The 22,542-nt window shown below is 33.8% G+C and overlaps 1 protein-coding gene across 3 annotated transcripts in view; it reads left to right on the top strand.

Annotated features, from left to right (window-relative positions):
* The window catches only part of CNTN5 (contactin 5), a 1,391,028-nt gene that overhangs the window by 975,812 nt on the left and 392,674 nt on the right, over positions 1–22,542 (top strand). For all 3 annotated transcript variants that reach the window (XM_086678621.1, XM_086678620.1, XM_086678619.1), the window contains one exon: positions 9,206–9,409. In XM_086678621.1, the coding sequence (XP_086534747.1) occupies positions 9,206–9,409 (204 nt within the window). The remainder of the gene's footprint in view (positions 1–9,205; positions 9,410–22,542) is intronic.

The following is a 22,542-nucleotide window of genomic DNA, read 5'->3' on the forward strand; positions in this document are numbered from 1 at the left end:
CAACTGACTGAACCACCCAGGCGCCCCTCAGCATCTTTTCTTAATAAAATCCCTCAAGAAAGTCAGGATAGATGGAATACACTTAAACATCATAAAAGTCATATATGAAAAGGCCACAACTAGTATCATCCTTCATGGGGAAAAACTGAGAGCTTTCTCCCTGAGATCAGGAGCACGACAGGGATGTCCACTCTCATCACTGTTGTTTAACATAGTGTTGGAAGTCCTAGCATCAGCAATCAGACAATAAAATGAAATCAAAGAATCAAAATTGGCAGAGATGAAGCCAAACTGTCACTTTTTGCAGACAACATGATACTCTACATGGAAAACCTGAAAGAGTCCACCAAAAGTCTGCTAGAACTGATACATGAATTCAGCAAAGTTGCAGGATACAAAATCAATGTATAGAAATCTGTTGCATTTTTATACACCAATAATGAAGCAACAGAAAGAGAAATAAAGAAACTGATCCCATTCACAATTGCACCAAGAACCATAAAATACCTAGGAATAAACCTTACCAAAGATGTAAAGATCTGTATGATGAAAACTAGAGACAGCTTATGAAGGAAATTGAAGAAGATACAAAGAAATGGAAAAACATTCTGTGCTCATGGATTGGAAGAATAAATATTGTTAAAATGTCAATACTACCCAAAGCTATCTACACATTCAATGCAATCCCAGTCAAAACTGCACCAGTATTCTTCTCAAAGATACAACAAACAATCTTAACATTTGTTTGGAACCACAAAGTCCCCAAATAGCCAAAGTCATATTGAGGAAGAAAACTAAAGTGGGAGGCATCACAATCCTAGACTTTAGCCTCTACTACATATCTGTAATCATCAAGACAGTATGATATGATCACAAAAACAGACACATAGACTAATGGAAGAGACTAGAGACCCCTGAATTGACCCACAAATGTATGGCCAACTAATCTTTGACAAAGCAGGAAAGAGTAGCCAATGGAAAAATGACAGTTTCTTTAACAAATGGTGCTGGGAGAACTGAACAACAACATGCAGAAGAATGAAACTAGACCACTTTCTTATACCATACACAAAATAAACTCAAAATGGATAAAGGACCCTAATGTAAGACAGGAAACCATCAAAACCCTAGAGGAGAAAGCAGGGAAAAACCTCTTTGAACTCAGCCGCAGCAATTTCTTACTTGACACACTCTAAAGGCAAGGGGTTTGAAAGCAAAAATGAACTATTGGGACTTCATCAAGATAAAAAGCTTCCGCACTGAAAAGGATACAATCAACAAAACTAAAAGGCAACTGACAGAATGGGAACATATATTCGCAACTGACATATCAGATAAAGGGCTAGCATCCAAAACCTATAAAGAATTCACCAAACTCCACACCCGAAAAACAAATAATCCAGTGAAGAAAATGGGCAGAAGACATGAATAGACACTTTTCCAAGGAAGACATCCAGATGGCCAACAGACACATGAAACAATGCTCAACGTCACTCATCATCAAGGAAACAGATATCAAAGCTACACTGAGATACTACCTCAGACCAGAGTGGCTAAAATGAAGAAATCAGGAGACTACAGATGCTAGTGTGGATGTGGTGAGACAGGAACCCTCTTGTACTGTTGGTGGGAATGCAAACTGCTGCAGCTGTTCTGGAAAATAGTGTGGAGGGGCCACAAAAAATTAAAAATAGAACTACCCGATGACCTAGCAATAGCACTGCTAGGAATTTACCCAAAGGATACAGGAGTGTTGATGCATAGGACACATATAACCCAATGTTTATAGCAGCACTTTCAACAATAGCCAAATTATGGAAAGAGCCTAAGTGTCCATCAGCCAACTAATGGATAAAGAAGATGTGGTTTATATATACAATGGAATACTAGTTGGCAATGAGCAAGAATGAAATCATGCCATTTGCAGCAACGTAGATGGAACTGGAAGGTATTATGCTAAGTGAAATAAGTGAGTCAGAGAAAGAAAACCATATGCTTTCACTCATAGGTGGATCTTGAGAATCTTAACAGAAGACCATGGGGGAGGGGAAGAAAAAAAAGTTACAGAGAGAGAGGGAGGCAAACTGTAAGAGACTCTTGGATACTAAGAACAAACAGAGGGTTGAGGGGGGAGGGAAAATCGGTGATGGGCATTGAGGAGGGCACTTGTTGGGATGAGCACTGGGTTTGTATGGAAACCAATTTGTCAGTAAATTATATTTAAAAAATAAATAAATAAAATAAAATGTAGAGACTTATAAAAATACATATATATACATATGTATTTTATAAGTATATATATATATATATATATATATATATATATATATATATATATAATATCCTGACCATTTATACAACAAATATTTTTGAGCAGAAACATGTCAGGATCCTGTTAGATTCTGAGAATATAGTGATGAAAAAGTAGATTTTGTCTCTGCCCTGCCAAGAGTAATTGATGTGGCACTTGTTATCACAATGAAGGTATAAATCAGCAATATAAAAAGATATTTCCTACTAATTTCAGGTTGCATCTCTTTGTGCTTAGTAGTAATGGATGATTGATAGGACAGTTCTCTACAATTTCCTTCATGATGTTATTAATTTAAAACCAAAATGCTGCAAGCTTTCTATATAAACAAAATAATTGTAGTTCCAATTTTTAAAGCTGTACTGTTTCTGCCAGTAGTTTACAAGTTCTGCTATTCAAGTATCTTCACATCAATTTGTTCATCAAAAGAAGAAAAAGGAGGGAGAAGTGTCATAATGGATGATGTAATTGTTCAAACAAATAATTACAAGGCAATTAAAATGCATATGACAGATACTTTACCAAGCAACAGTCAGTAAAAAATAATGCAAAAATTATCAAACTATAAGTACAAAACAAACAATTTAAGAAGCAAACTAAAAATTATACTTTTGTAATAAAGAACAAATTATAATTATAGTTCTTTGACAGATATAACATTAAATCACTTATTACAGGAATAGCTACAATAGGTAGGGTAAGATCAGGGATTTTGGTAAATAGTATCCATCATTTTGAAAAAGTTACCTCAAACCATAAAATTGAGCATATCATAAAAATAGAGAAGCTTCTGGTTTTAAGGTTTTCCTTTTTATGGCTGACAAAGATAAAGAAAGTTGGCTCCTAGGAGAAGGACATTATTTAATTGGGTCAGCGAACAACTCAGATACTATATCCATTGTGTTCTCTCCAATACTTTGACCCAGAGCTTCTAAGGTGTACATACATTGTTAGGAAGAAAAATGGTAGTTATATTAAAGGATATTGAAATGAATCATATATGATTACTCATTGAAATTGTTTCAAGGACTTCAGAGTCTAGTATGTAATTTCATTCCCTTTCTCAAACTTGTTTCATTAATGGCACTGCAGTTTTGAAAAATGAACATTGTTCCTCATGCGTACTCATGTTTTCATACTCTGTAGATGTGGAAATATATCATTTAAGTAATCATCTTATTTTCCAGGGGCATAAAGACAAGATAGTCTGTTTTGTGACACTGAATCAGTTACGACAATTGTGTTGAAAGTCTGCAAGGCATAAAGCCATGAAACCTGGACTTTCAATTAGGACAATAGACAAAACCCACCTAGAAACTTTCCTGTTACCAAAATTTTAAAAATGACGAGTATAATAAAGAAAATTTCAATCTAAAGTTAAGATCACAAGAAGAAATGGAAATCCCCAGGTGTCAGAAACAAATAACGAAAATACAGGGCTGAAATCCTAACTAAGATCTAGGAATAGTGTTAATCCTGAGGAGATCCGGGAAGCCTCATAAGATTATTTGTGTTATGGAAATAGACCTTAGAGTCTAGGAGCTCGAAGATAAATGCTTATGTTGACACAAAACACAAGTATTTGGGTCTGCCTGAAAGGGGATGTTAGAATAGCAATGTCTCCACCAAGCCAGGCCTGTAATTGGCTTTGCCCTCAGTGAACTAGAATGCCTCTCACTGACTTAGGAAGAAAGACAAAAGTCTCCCATGAGAACCCGAACTTTCAAGCTTTCACAACACATGTGCTTGTTACAACATAGTATCAAAAATGAACTAGTGAAAATTAACATAAATATGATCTCAAGAAAGTATATCCAAAATGTGGCCCTTGGATGAATCTAATAAAGAAGCATCCTTAAGAAAGACTCTCATAAACTAGGGTGCAGAGGATATCTCAAAAGGTAGTCTTGTTTGTTAAAATAGTACTCACTAAAGAATTATATGAAGAACTTCTAAAACATTCTTAATTGTCTTAGTTAAACATGCTATTAAAGAGAACCTTTTTACAAATGGGAAAACTCAATTGACCAACTAGTCTCAATATGCTTCTGAAATGAACAACAATATTAAAATCTTAATACTTAACAAATCAACTTTTATTAATTTCTTAAAGGCCAAACACAATTAACATGAAACAAAGTGGTGTGTGAAACTAGACTATGACACCAAAGCCAATTCTTTTACTATCTTACTGAATTTTACAACCCTCAGGCCCTGATATGTTAATAAATATATAATTAATGCTTGTTTTTTATGATAACAAAGAAAAATTTGAAAAGGATATTTTAAAAATGCTAATAGAAAATGAAAATCCTTATAGGAGGAAGTAAGTAGTCATCTTAAAAGATTTAACCTAGTTCAATATTTCTACTTTTGGCACAGTGAGGAAATTCAATCTAAATTCAGGTTGTCACCTTTTCTATTGTATACCATTTCTACTTTTTATCCTTCTTGGCATTGTGAAATGCTTTGTTATGCAAAACTGTAAAATTATTTTAAGAACTAAATAAACATTTTTAATCCCCAAGTACTCATTTACTTGTAAAATTTGAGAAAATGTCAGTTTTATATACTTTTTTCCTATTGTGAAAATATTTTACAAAATATTGACTCAATAACACTATAAGAAATAGTATTTCGATGAATGGTAGTCTTTAATTGTTCACTGCTTTCTCTTTCCCCAAATTTCAAGTAACACAAGCCAAAAGTTGAGATAACTCCAGTAAAATATAATTTAAAATAGATTGAAAAAATATCAAAATGTATGTGAGTGATATGTGAACAACAAATGAAATTCTTACTATAACAATTAGAAGAACTCATATTGTTAAATGTGAGAAGTCCTTGAATTTAGAATCCAGTTGAGTAATGCAAGAATAGAATGAAGTACTCTAATTATACTCTGGGTTTTCTTTGAGTAAAGTCACATGGATGCCATTAATAAATTCTTAAAAAAATATCAAGTGGACTAAAGACAGTCAAATGGGTAACTGCAACTCTAAAAAACAGTTTGTGTTGTAAAACATTTGATAAAATATTTTAAAGTTTTTATATTGTATATGTGTACTGTAATTATAAGTTAATGTGATATAACATTTCAGAATTTTTAAGCATCTTTTACAACTGTATTATATGACTTAGAAATAATAAATATTTGCTAAATCTTAGAATTAACATTCAATCATAATTGAAGTTTTTCTATGAAAAACAGACTAATATTTAAACTAAAATAAATTAAAATAAACTAAAATAAATTAAAAATATTTAATTCTTTCAGTGTTATTTTAGATCCTCTTTGATCTTTTCCTTATATTTAAGTGAAATACATTAAAAAAATCTCCTAACCTAATAATGGGGGGAGAGGATATCAGAAATGTTAATTTTCACATATTATAAATACTTATTGCTTGGTAAGTGGTTGGTTAAATTATCTTATTTGCAAATTTGTGAAACAGACAACATTATTCTCATTTTAGATGACAAAACTGAATCTCAAAGAGTTAGCTGAATATTTGCTTAATTTAAACAAATTATAAATAGCTCAGTCAGGACTTGGCTACACTGCCTCTGAAAGTCCTAATAAATTTAACTAAGTAAAGAAAACACATGGGGGAAGGGGAAAATTTGACGACAGAAGAAATACCATTTTTAATGTTTATTAACTGATTGTATAGAATACCTCTGCCTAAGATGATGCCTATGAAAATGTTTCTTATCCCTCTCAAAAGTTAGTCTATGATGACACCACCTTTCTTAAACACATATTCATGAAAATTAATGACTTACTTTACTTTAAATATTGTATTGGTTCCATTAAGATAAAAATTAAATAATAGTAATAAATTAGGAGAGTAATAAAAGTTAATCATCAACATATAAAGTTTCAAAATTAGTTACACTGACTCTCAATGTGAATGGATAATCTTCAAGTCTCTGCTTGAGTATCCAGAAAGGCTGAATAAATGCCAGGTTCCCCATTGGAAACTATATAAGGCCAGACTGATGAATTTATTTTTAACTACTCATGGTAGGTAGGTAGGAGAAAGGGGGCCTTGGAATCTGCTCTTTCAATCATAACATAGATAGTTCAAATGCTTATCGAGATTTGAATGCTATTGAAGTTGCTATTCAGTGATACCCCAAAGCCAATCTTTAGTAAAATTTTTCTTTATTGGGCTTTTTTCCTTATTTGACATTATTTAATCTTGTGGAATTGGTTAAGCCATTGGCACCTATAACACTGCATGTTTTTCCCTTTGAGTCTTTCCAACAGTTTCTGCCTTTTACCCTTTGAACACTTTTGTACAATTATTTAGTTAATTCATTTTTTTAAGTTTGTTTATTTTGAGAGAGAAAGAGAGAGAATATGAGCAGGGGAAGGGCAGAGAGAGAGAGAGGGAGAGAGAGAATCCCAAGCAGGCTCCTCACTATCAGAGCAGAGCCCGATGTGGGGCTCAAACTCACAAACCATGAGATCATGACCTGAGCCGAAATCAAGTCAGATGCTCAACTGACTGAGCCACTCAGGCGCCCCTTACATTTATTTAGATGTTTGTGCTTCCCAGAGTATCTTCTCACCATATCTACTCTTCCTGATTAATCTCATCCCTTCTTGGATTCAATAATACCAATATACTGACAACTCCCAAATTTAACCTTCACCTCAGATTTCCTTTCCTGTGTTTCAAACACCTATTTGCCAACTGCTAGAACTCCTTGACCGGATTTTCCTCACAGACTTCCAATTCAAAATGTCCTGAAAATGAACCAATTATCTTTCTTCTCAAACTAGTTTGACTTAATGTATTTCCATTGAATTTCTTATACTATGCTCTTCCCAATCACTCAAGTGAAACGTGAGAGTATTCCTGAACTATTTTTCTCTCTTTGCCTTCCCTCTGCTATATTTCTTGGATCAACATCTTTCTTCTCATTGTTATGATCATGGTTCTGATTCAGATTTCTTCAGCCTTCACTTTCAGTATGCAATATTGTCCTATTGTTCTCTGCTGCAAACTTCCTTTTAATTAAATCCAACTTTTGCAGAATCACCAGAATAACCTACTAATATATGTATCTATGTCAACCCTTTCTTGAAAAACATCCAGTGGTACCACATTACATGTAAGATTGAGCACAAGTTTCTTAATATAACAGACACACACCATGTTAATCTGTGTTTAGTAATTTGGATTTACCACTAATCTCCCCAACCTTTCCTCTTACCACTCCCTTGCTCAAAATTATAAGTCTAATAACACAAAACTGTTTGTGGTGGTCCATTCATACTATCCAATTCCTTGTGTGAATGAATTTTCTCATTTGTCTTCTCTGACTGGAATACATTCAACACACCATACACTCTTCACCTGGCCAAGTCAAACTAACCTTTTAATACTCCAAATTTATAACACAAACACAAATTCCTCTCGGTCTCTTTATTCAAATGTATGACTGCCTTATCAATTCTCTAATTCTATACCAGATATTATGTCAAATTCAATCTGCCAAAACTAAACTCCTGGTTTTATTCTACCCACATCTCTAAAGAACTGCCCATTTAGTAAAAGTCTGCCCATTTTAGTAAAAGCAAATACATTCTTCTAGTTGCTCAGTGACTCAGGCCCAAAACTTAAATCATTGGTCCCTCTTTGTCTCACATTCCATAATGAATCCATCAGCAATTCCTGCCAGCTCTACTACCAAATTTTTACAAGAAACAATAGCATCACTGCCACTACCATTCTAGTGCAAATCATTTATATCTTTCATGGCTATGTTTAAAATAGCCTCTTAAGCTAGTGGACATTATTCCTCCTGCTTCCCCTCCTCCTGGTTCCTGCTTTGTCCTCACACTGTGTCTTCTCTATCCAATTGTAAGTGAAAGACTTTAAATATAATTTCACATGTCCTTCTCACCCTTATAACTCTCTCTTTTAATATACTTTAGTTTTCTTCACAGCACTTATCACCACTTAATGTTTATTTGTTTGTGTATTCTTGGTTTCTTCCCACTATAATGAAAACTCCAGACTGAGAACACAAACTTCTTTCCTTCTTAGAACAATATCTGGGGGCATTTGGATAGCTCAGTTGGTTGAGCGTTTGACTATTGATTTCAGCTCAGTCATGATCCTAGGGTCATGGGATCAAGCCCGACATCAGGCTCCACACTGAGCATGAAACCTGCTTAAGATTCTCTCTCTTTCTTTCTCTCTGTCTCTCTCTCTGTCTCTGTCTCTGTCTCTCTCTCTCTCTCTCTCTCTCTCTCTCTCCCTCTGTCCCTTTCCCCTGTTCATGCTCTCTCCCTCTCACAAACAAACAAATAAACAAACAAACACAACAATACCTGGTTTCTATTGTGACCACAAGCCAATATTTGTTAAATAAGTGAGTAAATATTGTAGCTTAGTGTCTCTTATCTCCGGAAGTTTTTACTGACCAATATGATTGCTTAAGTATCCTGTTCCCATGCCTTCTTTAAAACAGAGTAAATATCTCTATTTCTTTATTCCATATTGATTGATAGGTTTGCATAAATCTCCCATTAGTTTGATCTTTTAGAATGGGGAACTGTCTTTCTCATCTTTTTTAATTTCAATGCTATCACAGTGCCAATTATCTAATATGAATTCAGTACACACTGGAATTGAATGGATGAATGAATCGATGAATGAATATAGGCTAAGCATCCTTAAGAAATATTTTTGATCTTCTTATAATCATTAAGAATAACAGTCTTTTAGCATAAAATGCTAAATTATATAGATATGTAGATCCAATGTGTATGGCCTTGCAATATACCTAACACTTAGTAAAGGATTTGTTGTTTGAGTTTTAACTGCTATTAAAATAATCTGTGTCTTTCAACAATTGAATTTTGTGTATTTTCAGAGATCATCTATAGCTGGGTATTTAACGAGTTCCCTTCCTTTGTGGCGGAAGACAGCCGGCGGTTCATTTCCCAGGAGACAGGCAACCTCTATATATCTAAAGTCCAAACATCAGATGTTGGCAGCTATATTTGTCTGGTGAAAAACACAGTGACAAATGCTCGAGTACTTAGTCCTCCAACACCACTCACTCTACGTAATGATGGTAAGTTGCATAGCCTGGATTAAAATGGTTCAGCCACCTCAAATGTGAAAAATAAAGATGTATTATGTTTTTATAAATATTTAAGCCTAATGCAAAAATCTTTTAATTACCAAATTTAGAAACTCTACAGTTTTAGTCTGTGATTATGCATACCTTAGGATCAAAATTTTGGCATAGGAAAGTGATGATCTTTGGATGAGAGATATTAACCATAATGCTATCCTAATGACAAAAAAAAAAGGGAGCATCTGAAAAGATAAACTGTAATAAAGACTAGTTATTTTCTTTGCTCTTTAATGCCTCTATATAACATATGTGTATGAATTGCAAACATTTTATAGGTTCATTTTTCATTACTTTTTTATTGTAGCTACCTTCAAATTGAATGTTCAGCTTTTAATACTTCATGGAATAGTTATAATTGTTATTATTACTTTCCCAATAATGGAAGCAGGTGGAACTTTAACTTTTAAGTGAAATTCAGGCAAAATTATGATTTTCTAATTATAGGTATTGCCATCTATCTAAAGTATCTTCAAATTTAAATGCCTCATTTGTAGTTATAGACATTTACAGTTAAGCATTGCATTAAAGAAGTCAAATACTATATTACAGTTGATATATGATATGTGGCTTGCTCTGTCATGCAATAAAAAATCCATGAAGGCATTATTAAGAAGTGAGCTTGAGAATCCTGATTGATTGCCAAGCTTAAAAAATCTATTTCAACATTACTTTTTTATATGCTTAGTTTTAGAATATATGCCAGTGCAGTGTATGTCCAGAGTTTCATCACAAGATTTTTGCTTACTGCTTAGTTTCTCATTTTATATATTTAGACTTCATTATATGTATGTATATATATGTGTATATATATATATATATATGTGTGTGTGTGTGTGTGTGTGTGTGTATCTTACTGCTTAGTTTCTCATTTTATATATTTAGACTTCACTATATGTATGTATATAATATACATATAATACATAATATAATAATATATAATTATTATATATTATATATAATATAACATATGTGTGTGTGACACACACACATCTTATTTGGTAGAGAGAACAAATACAATATCCGGTCTAGAGATGAAGAAGCCAATATTAGATACATAAAGGGACTTGCCAAATTCACACAGCTAGATAATGGCATGGAGAAATAGCTTGGAAAAAAGAAGAGAAATTGGGAAACCAATTCAGACTATTGAAATTCACCAGCTGAGAGGTGACAAGGGACAGAAAGAAAACAGTGGTAATGTCATTGAAGAGAAGAAAATATGCAGGATTTTAAAGAGGGAAAATTACTAAGATTTAATAATTAAATGCCAAGTTCTAGAGTAGGAGGAAATTTAGGCACAGTTCATTGAATGTGTGATGATTCACTTCATAAGAAGAAATAACACAGATGAAGGAATAGATCACGGTGTTGATAAATGTGAGTAATTCAGGTTTTAATATGAAGAGTTGAAATCTTGGGAAATCCATGTGGAAATATGCAGTAGGAATTTAGATATATATGTCCAATACACATAAAAGAAGGCTAGAAAAATATTTAAAAGTCATCATTGTACATTCCTTCACTACAGTTAAAGCCATGTTTGTGAATATAGTATGTCAACTTCAAGATTACATGAGAATGTCTAGGGGGTGAAAAGCAAAAAGGAAATAGATATGATTTTTAAAAGTATTTAGTTAAAAGTTTAGAATTGAGGTGATTCTCTATATTTCCATAAAATTTCTGAGCATTTTCTCCTTAATTACTTAAGAATTTAAAACATCTTTGCCTGAAAATTGTAAAAATTTGCTGCCTAGTCAATAACTAGTTCCATTAACACTATCCATTTATGTAATAGTAATGTACACTTTGATAGTGGCTGAGATTGACAGTGGCTGTCTTATTTTCACGTAATTGTCCTAAACATTACACCAACCATATGAGCAAGAGTAGTACATGTACAAATCCAGTTTCACTAGTACTTAAAAGTTCAGTACCAAGGGGCGCCTTTGTGTCTCAGTTGTTTAAGCATCTGACTTTGGCTCAGGTCATGAGCTCACAGCTCTTGAGTTTGAGCCCCATGACCAGCTCTGTGGTGACAGCTTAGCTCCTGGAGCCTGCTTGGGATTCTGTGTCTCCCTCCCTCCCTGAACCTCACCTGCTCACACGCTGTCTCTGTCTCTCTCTCAAAAATAAATAAACATTTTTAAATAAATAAATACATAAATAAATAAGCTCAATACCCATGTTCAACAGTCACTTGTTTGTCTTTTATTATTTCATGGCCCAGATGTATCACTTAACTTTACTTTCTACCTTCCATGGTCAAACATTTCAAAAATAATTAAAATAATTTTTTGTTGCTATTCAAACTCCCTTGCCCCTTTGTCTTCTATTGTGATTGTGTTGCAAAATCCCAACTCCTAATGAATTCAGCTATGCCCTTAATCTGTGACTGCTTTGAGAATCTGAGAGCTGCTAGAGAATTTCACCCACCGTTCATTCATGATCACCAACTTCAAATGGGCCTTCAGCACTTCCTCTCAATCCTACTAAGACTGCCCGACAAAGAACACTTCACTTCAAATTTATCTTCCTACTAATAAAATGAAATCTAACTACATCTGTATCCACACTGTATCTCCTCCATCCTATTTCAATAGAATTACTATATTGTCCCTTTTCCTATAAGCACCAGTCCCTCCATTCATAAACTGTTTCCTTTGGCCTTTACAGAACATTACACTGTTTTTTAATATATATATCCAATACTGTGTCTACTAAAATTATATATATATATACAAATATACAAATATATATATACATATATATGTATACAAATTTGTGTACAAATATGTATACAAATATATATACACATATGCAAATATGTATATGTGTATATATATATATATATATATATATATATATATATATATATCATAGTACCTGAATTTACTGATGCAGTTGACATTGTTGGCTACTTTTTATTCTTTTATGAGTATCTGTATTTTAAAAAATCATTATTTGAGCAGTACCATAAAAAAGTTATTAAAGCAAATAAAAATAAATAAAACAAACTGTTATATTAAGGTTCATATTTAAGTTAAAAAGAAACAGGTGGAAAACATTTCCTGAAGTTAAGTTATATTATTTAATGACAGAGTTATTTAAGATTTTACAAGAGAAGTTAGAAGATTCACATTTCTTCTTTCTGTAAATTATCTAAAGTTATTTTTCCTTGGTAGTTATTTGCCTACTGTTTATTTTTTTAATAAAAAATATCAAATGAATGTAATGGTTTATAAGTGCAGATGGAGAAAAAAAATACATCTCCCTCCCATCAAGCCCCACTTCCTAGAGCCAACTTTTTTTAATTCTTTTTTCTTTCATGAGGTTCTCCTATAATGCTAGAAAATATCTGTTTCTTATTTAATCAAGTTTAGACAATAATTGTTGACTCCTTCATACATATGAGTATATATACTTCTATCATCCTCTTGTATGAGAAGAAATCCACATCATCAATAAGAATGATGAAGGAGAGGAATATTTGATTAACAAAGGAGACATTGTGATATATTTCTGAAGAATAAGGGAGGATGTGAATTAAAAGACTTAACAGATGGAGAAAACTAAAACCTAGAATAAATTTGAAAGGATTTAAAGAAGGGGCTGAGGACCATGTGCCTAGTGGAAACTTAAAAAGTTTTGAAATCAGTTGAGGAGGGGGGCATAAGACTGGACAAAGTGGGGTTGAAGGTATGTATGTTGAACAACGGTGTCAGTGAAATATCAGAATCCTACTCTTTCCCTGTACCTACATGCAAAAAGGGCAAAGGACATATCTCTTAACAATATAAACGAATTTTTCATGGAAGACTGAAGTACTTAATGTTATGGTGACACACAATATGAGACCTTCTCATTCTGGCATTTGGGTGTGTGCAGCCTGAAAACCAGTTTCTTTTCCTCACATCAAAGCAGAGCTGTCTATCAACACACCTCACCTGATCATGCCTCACCCCTACTTCAGAAGGGAACCAATTCTACAGTCAATCCATACTAACTTCTAAGCTTCCCAGACTTAACATTTATATGCAACCTAAGTTAACAACTTCTATTAAAAAATAGTGAGCTAACTGAATGGCCATAGAATTCATACCAGGATAATGTGTGAAAAACAGGAAACTTTTAATATTACTCCAAGAAAGGCATAGATTAGACTGGAATCGTTTTTAATTCAAAACTTTCATATCACTATTTGATATCTCTTCAAAAAGAAAATAATTGAAAAGTATATTCATAATAAAGACATATCCCTGAGTGTTTTCCCAAGTAGGTGGCATATATTCAACAGTTAGTCTGAAAATAAAAATAGAATACAATTGTGGATGAATCCATTTATTGCAGCATGGTCAGCTGTAATTCCTGCTGGGTTTTACAAACCTCTCAGTGCAGAGACAGGCATTGTAATGGATATATCTGCAAACTTGGCAAACACCTCTGCAGGGGTTTGATATAAAAATTAAGTTTAATCTGCTGTAACTGTACAGTTAGCTATGAAAATTATTTCAAGAACACTGTGTTTTTAGACTTCTTTGAAAAAAAAGTAGACCTTTCTAAAAATAATAGAAGTTATATATATATATATATATATATATATAGGCACATTATTTCCTTTCAAGTACAAGTAAAATTTTACTTTATAAAATGTACTGTAGAATTTATTGCCTTAGCTTGGGTTTTCCTAAAGCACACCTTGAAACAAAATTTGCTTGTAAGTAGTAGTTAATTGTAATTTATCCCAGAGAGCAGAAGTGAGGGATGGAGCGTAGTTGAGGAGTGAAACAGTGTAAAGGAGGTTGCATTATAGACATGACTACTTTTACAGGCAGCTGGAGCGTGATCTTGCATGAACAGAACCTTATGAAATGCGCTCAGAACAGTCTCCTTTGTGGAGGTATCAGTGACCGTCCACCTCCCAGTCCCTAAGGGTGGCACTACAGGCAGTTAATTCTGCACTTGCAGGTTGCCCTTAAGTTGCAAGTGTGTAAAACTTGTTCCTGCACAGAGCTGTTTGCAGTGGCAGTTCAGGAAGTAAAAAATCTGGCCAAGATTATTTGAACTGGCATACACATAGAAATGTATGTATCTAAAACATAGATGATGAAGCTTTAGAAGCTCTGAAGTGCATGAGTAACATTATCAGATTTCCTTGGCTGACACTGTATGAAATCACCCTCACACATTGACAAATGTGTATCCTATGCCTACTATGTGTTAGATAATTTGTGAGATACTAAGGCTATAATGGAGGGCAAAACAAATACAATAACCATCTTGTATAGTTACGAGAGAGGATGATATTACCCTAAATGCTGAATGTAACTTGTATCCTAGGATCTGCCTATTCTCATTGAGTGCCCCATGAGGCCAATCTCACATATCACTTCATTAAAAGCAAAACAAACATCTAGTTTCAAAAGCATTTATGAGTAATATCAATTTTTACTAATGGTTTATAGGGTAATTAATGGTTCTGGCATTCCATATAACACAAATTTATTGAACACTCCTCTATAACCACATTTATCTTTTGCCAAGTTTTCATTCCTACAGCTGCCACATCTCTCCCTCAAAACTCTCCTGCCTCTTTCCCACAGCACTCTTCCCTCTAGTCTCCCTTCAGAGTCTTACTATCTCTGCCTTAATTATGGCAATTTCATACTTTTATTTCTTCTCTCATCTGTGTTCCCAGCCCAATTTTGAAGATAGTTTTAGCTAACTTTATTTTTATGTAATCAATATTTACATTTAATTGCTACATGTAAGGCACTGTTATAAAAACTTTATAAGGCTTAAAGTGAAAAGATAGAATATATATATATATATATGTGTGTATATATATATATGTGTATATATATATATATATATGTGTATATATATATATATATATATATATATATATATAATAGTAACCAAATAGTAACCAAATAGTAACCAAAAAAAATTGAACTTGTTCAACTATATCATACAAGATATTAAATGTATTTCTAGGGATAGAGAGAATCACCACTTTCTGATAATAGGTTTAATTCTTCAAGAAGATATAACAAAGCAACTCCCCACAGTCCACTATGTACAGGACCAGGCTACTCATTCCTCTTCCAGTCCAGATAGGATCTTCTCCTATTCTCTTCTTTTATACCCATCTTTCCTAAGGCAACATTCCTCCAGTCCCTTTCCTTAGGGCTATAATGGCTCCATAGTGGTACAGAGAGGATAATTTATAAGGAGAAATAGAAAGAAAGAAAGAAAGAAAGAAAGAAAGAAAGAAAGAAAGAAAGAAGAGAGGGAGAGAAGGAGGGAGGGAGGAAATAAGGAAAGAGGGAAAGAAAGAATAAACCAACTGGTCCCTAGTCCTTTTCCCATTCTTGGAGTTGGAAAGTACAATAGAAACAAGAATAATTGAAGAACTAACTTGAGAAAAAGAGTGGGAATAGATTTAGAATGAATGCAGAAAGATTGGCTTTTGTTAGAGATTTCATCAGTTGTTACAGTGAAAAGAAAAGTAAAAGGATTGTAGATGCAGATAACCTACTATTTGGTGGCGGGAAATCTGATGGCATTTTTTTTTTATTAAAGTATAATTAGCATACAGTGTTATATTAGTTTCAGAGTATAATGTAATGATTCAAAATTTCTATAAATTTCTGTGCTTATCAAAATAAGTGTACTCAATCTTTACCTATTTTACCCATTCTTTCACACATTATTTTTTTTTAATTTTTTTTTTCTTTTTCAACGTTTTTATTTATTTTTGGGACAGAGAGAGACAGAGCATGAACGGGGGAGGGGCAGAGAGAGAGGGAGACACAGAATCGGAAACAGGCTCCAGGCTCCGAGCCATCAGCCCAGAGCCTGACGCGGGGCTCGAACTCATGGACCGCGAGATCGTGACCTGGCTGAAGTCGGACGCTTAACCGACTGCGCCACCCAGGCGCCCCTCACACATTATTTTTTTTAATGAGTTACAGGCAAAGTCATAAGCTGAGAATTTATGTGTGGATAACAGGTTTATTTTAAGACAAGAATTGTGCCAACAAAGAAATTATACATAGCTTCATTAATTTATTACTAAATAATACAGATCCCATGAGCAATGTAAAGATATAAAAAATGGCATGCCCTTGAAGATTGCGGTAGGTGGAATAATAACCTCCCAGTTCTAATTCCTAGAAACTTTAAATGTTATTTTGTATGGTAAAGGGACTTTGCAGATGTGACTAAATTAAGGATCTTGATATGGAGACATTAATTTTGATTAACCTTGATTATTCTGGATGATTAGTATCAGCCCTAAATGTAGTCACCTGGTGCCCTCATAAGAGGAAGGCAGAGAGATTTATTTGAATACAGAAGAGGAAAAGGCAATGTGATGATTGAAGCAAAGTTTAGAGTGATGTGCTTTGAAGATGGAGGAAAGGCCAGGAACTAAGGAATGCAAGGAATGTAGTGCTAGAAGCTGGAAATGAGAAGGAAATGGATTATCTCTAGAGCCTCCAGAGGGAAGGTAGCCCTGCCTTCTACAGAGACTTGATTTAAGTCAAATGACACTTTAATCTTCAGGTTTTAAAGTTCTGACCTCCAGAATTTAAGAGAATAAATGTGTATTGGTCTAAACTACCAAGGTCATGGTATTTTGTTACAATGACCATCAAAAACTAATGCAAAGACCAAACAGAAATCTGGATAAAAATATTATTACTTGTTTTGTGCAATATTTGTGATTATTGAAGCAGTGTGTTAGAGCTGGCTTATTCCTGTTTGCAAAAGTTTGCTGTGTTCATCTCTTCAGTTCTTGGTAGTTTGAACTTTTTGTTCAGATTTTCAATTTACAGACAGTTCCTATGGAACTTGAAAGCTTTGTACAAGAACACTCCTACCCAAATATATTTATCTACATAAAGGAAGCTGAATTCTGCAGGAATATAGAAATTTATTTGGTTTTTATTAATCTTTTATTTATTTTTCTGTGTCTCTCTGGAAAGCTTATCATCTTGATATGAAACAAATGAAACAAAGACATCAAGAAATCACTGGGTAATTTACAACAATGTGGATGGAGTTACAGTGTATTATGTTAAGCAAAACAAGATAGTCAGCAAATGACAAATACTATATGATTTCATCCATATGTGGAATTTAAGAAACAAAACAGATGAACATAGGGGAAGGGGAAAAAAGAAGAAAGAGGCAAACCATAAGAGTGTCTTAATTATAAAGATCAAACTGAGGGTTGATGAATGGGAGGTGGGTGATGGATAGGCTAAATGGGTAATGATATTAACGAGGGTGCTTGCTGTGATGAGCACTGGGTGTTAAATGTAAGTGATGAATCACTAAATTCTACCTTTGAAAACAATATTACATTATATATTAACTAGAATTTAATTAAAAACCTGAAATAATAAAAAAATAAATCAATGCATAAATACATAAATAAATGCATAAATACATGAATAAATAAATATCTCAGGACAAAAAAAGAGAAATTATTGGATGATTTCTGAATAAAATGAATATTCGGTTTCATTAGATGTCCTTGATAATCAGTCATTCCATACAATTCAATTTCTCCTCAAACAGACTTATAAAAACAATTTGAAATTTTATCTAAAGATAATAATTTTTTAAAATTTATTTATTTAAATTCAAGTGAGTTTACATACAGTGTAGTAATGGTTTCAGGAGTAGAACCAAGTGATTAATAAATTATATACATCACCCAGTTCTCATCCCAACAAGTCCCTCCTCAATGCCTGTCACCCATTTATCTCATCCACCCACCCACCTCTCCTCCAGCAACACTCAGGTTCTCTGTATTTAAGAGTCTCTAATGGTTTACCTCCCTCCATGTTTTTATCTTATTTTTCCTTCCCTTCCCCTATGTTATGTTTGTGTTCTTAAATTCCACAAAGGAGTGAAATCATATGATATTTGTCTTTCTTTGACTGACTTGTTTTGCTTAGAATAATACTTTCTAGTTCCATCCATGTTGTTGCAAATGGCAAGATTATATATATATATATATTAATTCATTTTTATTCATTCAGCAGTCGACAGACATCTGGGCTCTTTCCATACTTTGGCTATTGTTGATAGTGCTGCTATAAACATGGAGGTGCATGTGTCCCTTCAAAATAGCACACCTGTATCCCTTGAATAAATGCCTGGTAGGACAATTGCTGGGTCATAGGGCAGTTCTAGTTTTAGTTTTTTTAGAAACCTCCATACTGTTTTCCAGAGTGTCTGCACCAGCTTGCATTCCCACCAACAATGCAAAAGAGATCCTCTTTCTCCGCATCCTCGCCAACATCTGTTGTTGCTTGAGTTGTTAATGTTAGCCATTCTGACAGGTGTAAGGTGGTATCTCATTGTGGTTTTGCCTGTATTTCCCTGATGATGAGTAATGTGGAGCATTTTTTCATGTGTCGGTTGGCCATCTGGATGTCTTCTATGGAGAAGTGTCTATTCATGTCTTTTGCCCATTTCTTCACTGGATTATTTGTTTTTTGGGTGTTGAGTTTGATAAGTTCTTTATAGATTTTGGATACTAACTCTTTATCTGATATGTCATTTGCAAATATCTTCTCCCATTCCATCAGTTGCCTTTAATTTTTGTTTGCTGTGCAGAAGATTTTTTATCTTGCTGGGGTCCCAATAGTACATTTTTGCTTTTGTTTCTCTTGCCTCTGAAGATCTATCTAGGAAGAAGTTGCTGTGGCTGAGGTCAAAGAGGTTGCTGCCTGGTTTTATCCTCTAGGATTTTAATGGTTTCCTGTCTCAGTTTAGGTCTTTCATCCATTCTGAATTGATTTTTGTGTATGATGTAAGAAAGTGGTCAGGGTTCATTCTTCTGTATGGTGTTGTCCAATGTTCCCAACACCATTTGCTGAAGAGACTGTCTTTTTTCCATTGGATACTCTCCTTCTTTGTCAAAGACTAGTTGGCCATATATATGTGAGTCCATTTCTGAGTAGTCTATTCTGTTCCATTGGTCTATGTGTCTGTTTTTGTGCCAGTACCATACCGTTTTGATGACTACATCTTTGTAACATAATTTGAAGTCTGAATTTATGATGCCTCCAGCTTTGCTTTCCTTTTTCAAGACTGCTTTGGCTATTTGTGGTCTTTTCTAGTTCCATACAAATTTTAGGATTTTTTTGTTCTAGCTCTGTGAAGAATGCTTGTGCTATTTTGAAAGGGATTGCTTGAATGTGTAGATTGCTTTGGGTACTATAGCCATTTTAACAATATTTGTTCTTTCAATCCATGAGCATGGAATGTTTTGTTTTGTTTTTTTTTTCATTTCTTTGCGTCTTCTTTAATTTCTTTCATAAGCTTTCTATATTGTTCAGCATGCAGATCTTTTACCTCTTTGGTTAGGTTTATTCCCAGGTATTTTATGGTTTCTGGTGCAATTGTAAATGGGATTGATTCCTTGATTTCTCTATCTGTGCTTCATTGTTGGTATATAGAAATGCAACCAATTTCTGAACTTTGATTTTATATCCTGCAAATTTGCTGAATTCACATACTAGTTCTAGCAGTTTTTGGTGGAGTCTTTAGGATTTTCCATGCAGAGTATCATGTCATCTGAAGAGTGAAAGTTTGAGTTCTTCTTTGCCTATTTGGATGCCTTTTATTTCTTTTTATTCTCTGAATTTTGAAGCTAGGACTTCCAGTACTATGTTGAACAACAGGGGTAAGAGTGAACATGCTTGCCTCGTTCCTGATATCAGGAGAAAGATCAGTTTTTCCCCATTGAGGATAATATTGGCTGTAGGCCTTTCATATATGGCTTTTATGATGTTAAGATATGTTCCTTCTTTTTTTTAATTTTTTACTGTTTACTTACTTTTTTGAGAGAGAGAGAGAGAGAGAGAGAGAGAGAGAGCAGGAGTGAACAGGGGAGGAGCAGGGAGAGATGGAGAATCTGAACAGGCTCCAGGCTCTGAGCTGTCAGCACAGAGCCTGATGTGGGGCTCAAACTCACTAACCGTGAGATCATGACCTGAGCTGAAGTTGGACATTTAACTGACTGAGCCACCCAGGAGTCTTTATGTTCCTTCTATCCTGACTTTCTTGAGGGTTTTTATTAACAAAGAGGCTATATTTTGTCAAATGCCTTTTTTTGCATCTATTGACAGGATCATATGGTTCTTATCCTTTCTTCTATTGATGTGGTGTATCTTATTGATTGATTTGTGAATATGGAACCAGCCCTGCAGCCCAGGAATAAATCCTAGTTGATCATGGTGAATGATTCTTGTAATGTTCTATTGAATTTGATTTGCTGGTATCTTGTTGAGAATTTTTGCATCCAGTTTTATCAGAGATATTTGACTATAATTCTACTTTTTAGTGGGGTATTTGGTTTAGGAATCAAGATTGCTGCCTTCATAGAATGAGTTTGGAGGCTTGCCTTCCATTTCTAATTTTTGGTGCAGTTTGAGAAGAATAGTTATTAACTCTGCTTTAAATGGGAAGCCATCTGGCCCAGGATTCTTATTCTGCAAGAGATTTTTGATAACTGATTCAATTTATTTGCTGGTTATGGGCCTGTTAAATTTTTTTTTTATTTCTTCTTGTTTGAGTTTTGGTATTATGTGAGTGTCTAGGAATTTCTCCATTTCTTCCAGATTGTCCAGTTTGTTAGCATATAATTTTTCACAGTATTCTCTTATAATTGTTTGTATTTCTGTGGTGTTGGTTGGAATCTCTCCTCTTTCATTTGTGACTTTATATATTTAGGACTTCTCTCTTTTCTTTTTCAGAAGTCTGGCTAGGGGTTTATCAGTTTTGTTCATTCTTTCAAAAAACAGCTTTTAGTTTCATTGATCTGTTCTAGTGGGGCTTGGGGGGATTGTTTATTTGTTTGTTTGTTTCTATATTATTTATTTCTGCTTTAACCTTTATTATTTCCCTTCTTTTTCTTTGCTGCTCCTTTTCTACCTCCTTTAGGTATAATTTAGGTTGTATATTTGGGAGCTTTCTTGCTTCTAGAGATAGGCCTGAATTGCAATGTACTTTCCTCTTAGGACTGCCTTTGTTGCATCCCAAAGGATTTGGCCTGGTGTGTTTTCATTTTCATTGACTTCCATGATTTTTTTAAAATTTCTTCTTTAATTTCCTTTTAACCCATTTATTATTTAGTACAATGTTCTTTAACCTCCATGTATTTGAGGGCTTTCCACATTTTTTCTTGTGGTTGATTTCAAGTTTCATAGCGTTGTGATTTGAAAATATGCATAGATGATCTCAATCTTTTTGCACCTGTTGAGGGCTGATTTGTGACCCAGTTTGTGATTTATTCTGGAGATTATCCATGTACACTCGAGAAGAATGTGTATTCTGCTGCTTTAGGATGAAATGTTCTGAATATATCTGTTAAGTCTATTGGTCCAGTGTGTCATTCAAAGCCATTGTTTCCTTGTTGATTTTCTGCTTAGATGATCTGTCCATTGTTGTAGCTGAGTATTCAAGTCTCCTATTATTATGGTATTGTTATCAATGAGTTTGTTTATGTTTCTGATTAGTTGATTTATATATATGGGAGTGCCAAGTTGGGGGCATAAATATTTATAATTGTTAGATATTCTTGATGGATAGACCCATTCATTATGATTAAAATGTCCTTCTTCATCTCTTGTTACAGTCTTTGTTTTAAAATCTAGTTTGTATTATCTAAGTATGGCTACTCCACCTTTCTTTTGACCTCCATTAGTACGATAGATGGTTCTTTATCTCCTCACTTTCAATCTACAGGTGACCTTAGGTGTAAAATGAGTCTCTTATGAGCAATATATAGATGAATATGTTTTTTGTTTTGTTTTGTTTTGTTTTTTGTTTTTTGTTGTTTGTTTTCCATTCTGATACCTTATGTCTTTTGATTGAAGCATTTAGTCCATGTGCATTCAGAATGATTATTGAAAGATATGAATTTAGTGCCATTATGTTGCCTGTGGAGTTGGTGTTTCTCGTGATATTCTCTGGTCCTTTGTAGTCTTTGTGGCTTTGGTCTCCTCTTTTTTTTTTTTTTTTTTTTTTTTTTCTTCAGAGTGGGC

Source organism: Puma concolor, chromosome D1, assembly GCF_028749965.1.
Source record: "Puma concolor isolate L17-30 chromosome D1, mPumCon1.1.hap2, whole genome shotgun sequence".
NCBI classification, from domain to species: Eukaryota; Metazoa; Chordata; class Mammalia; order Carnivora; family Felidae; genus Puma; species Puma concolor.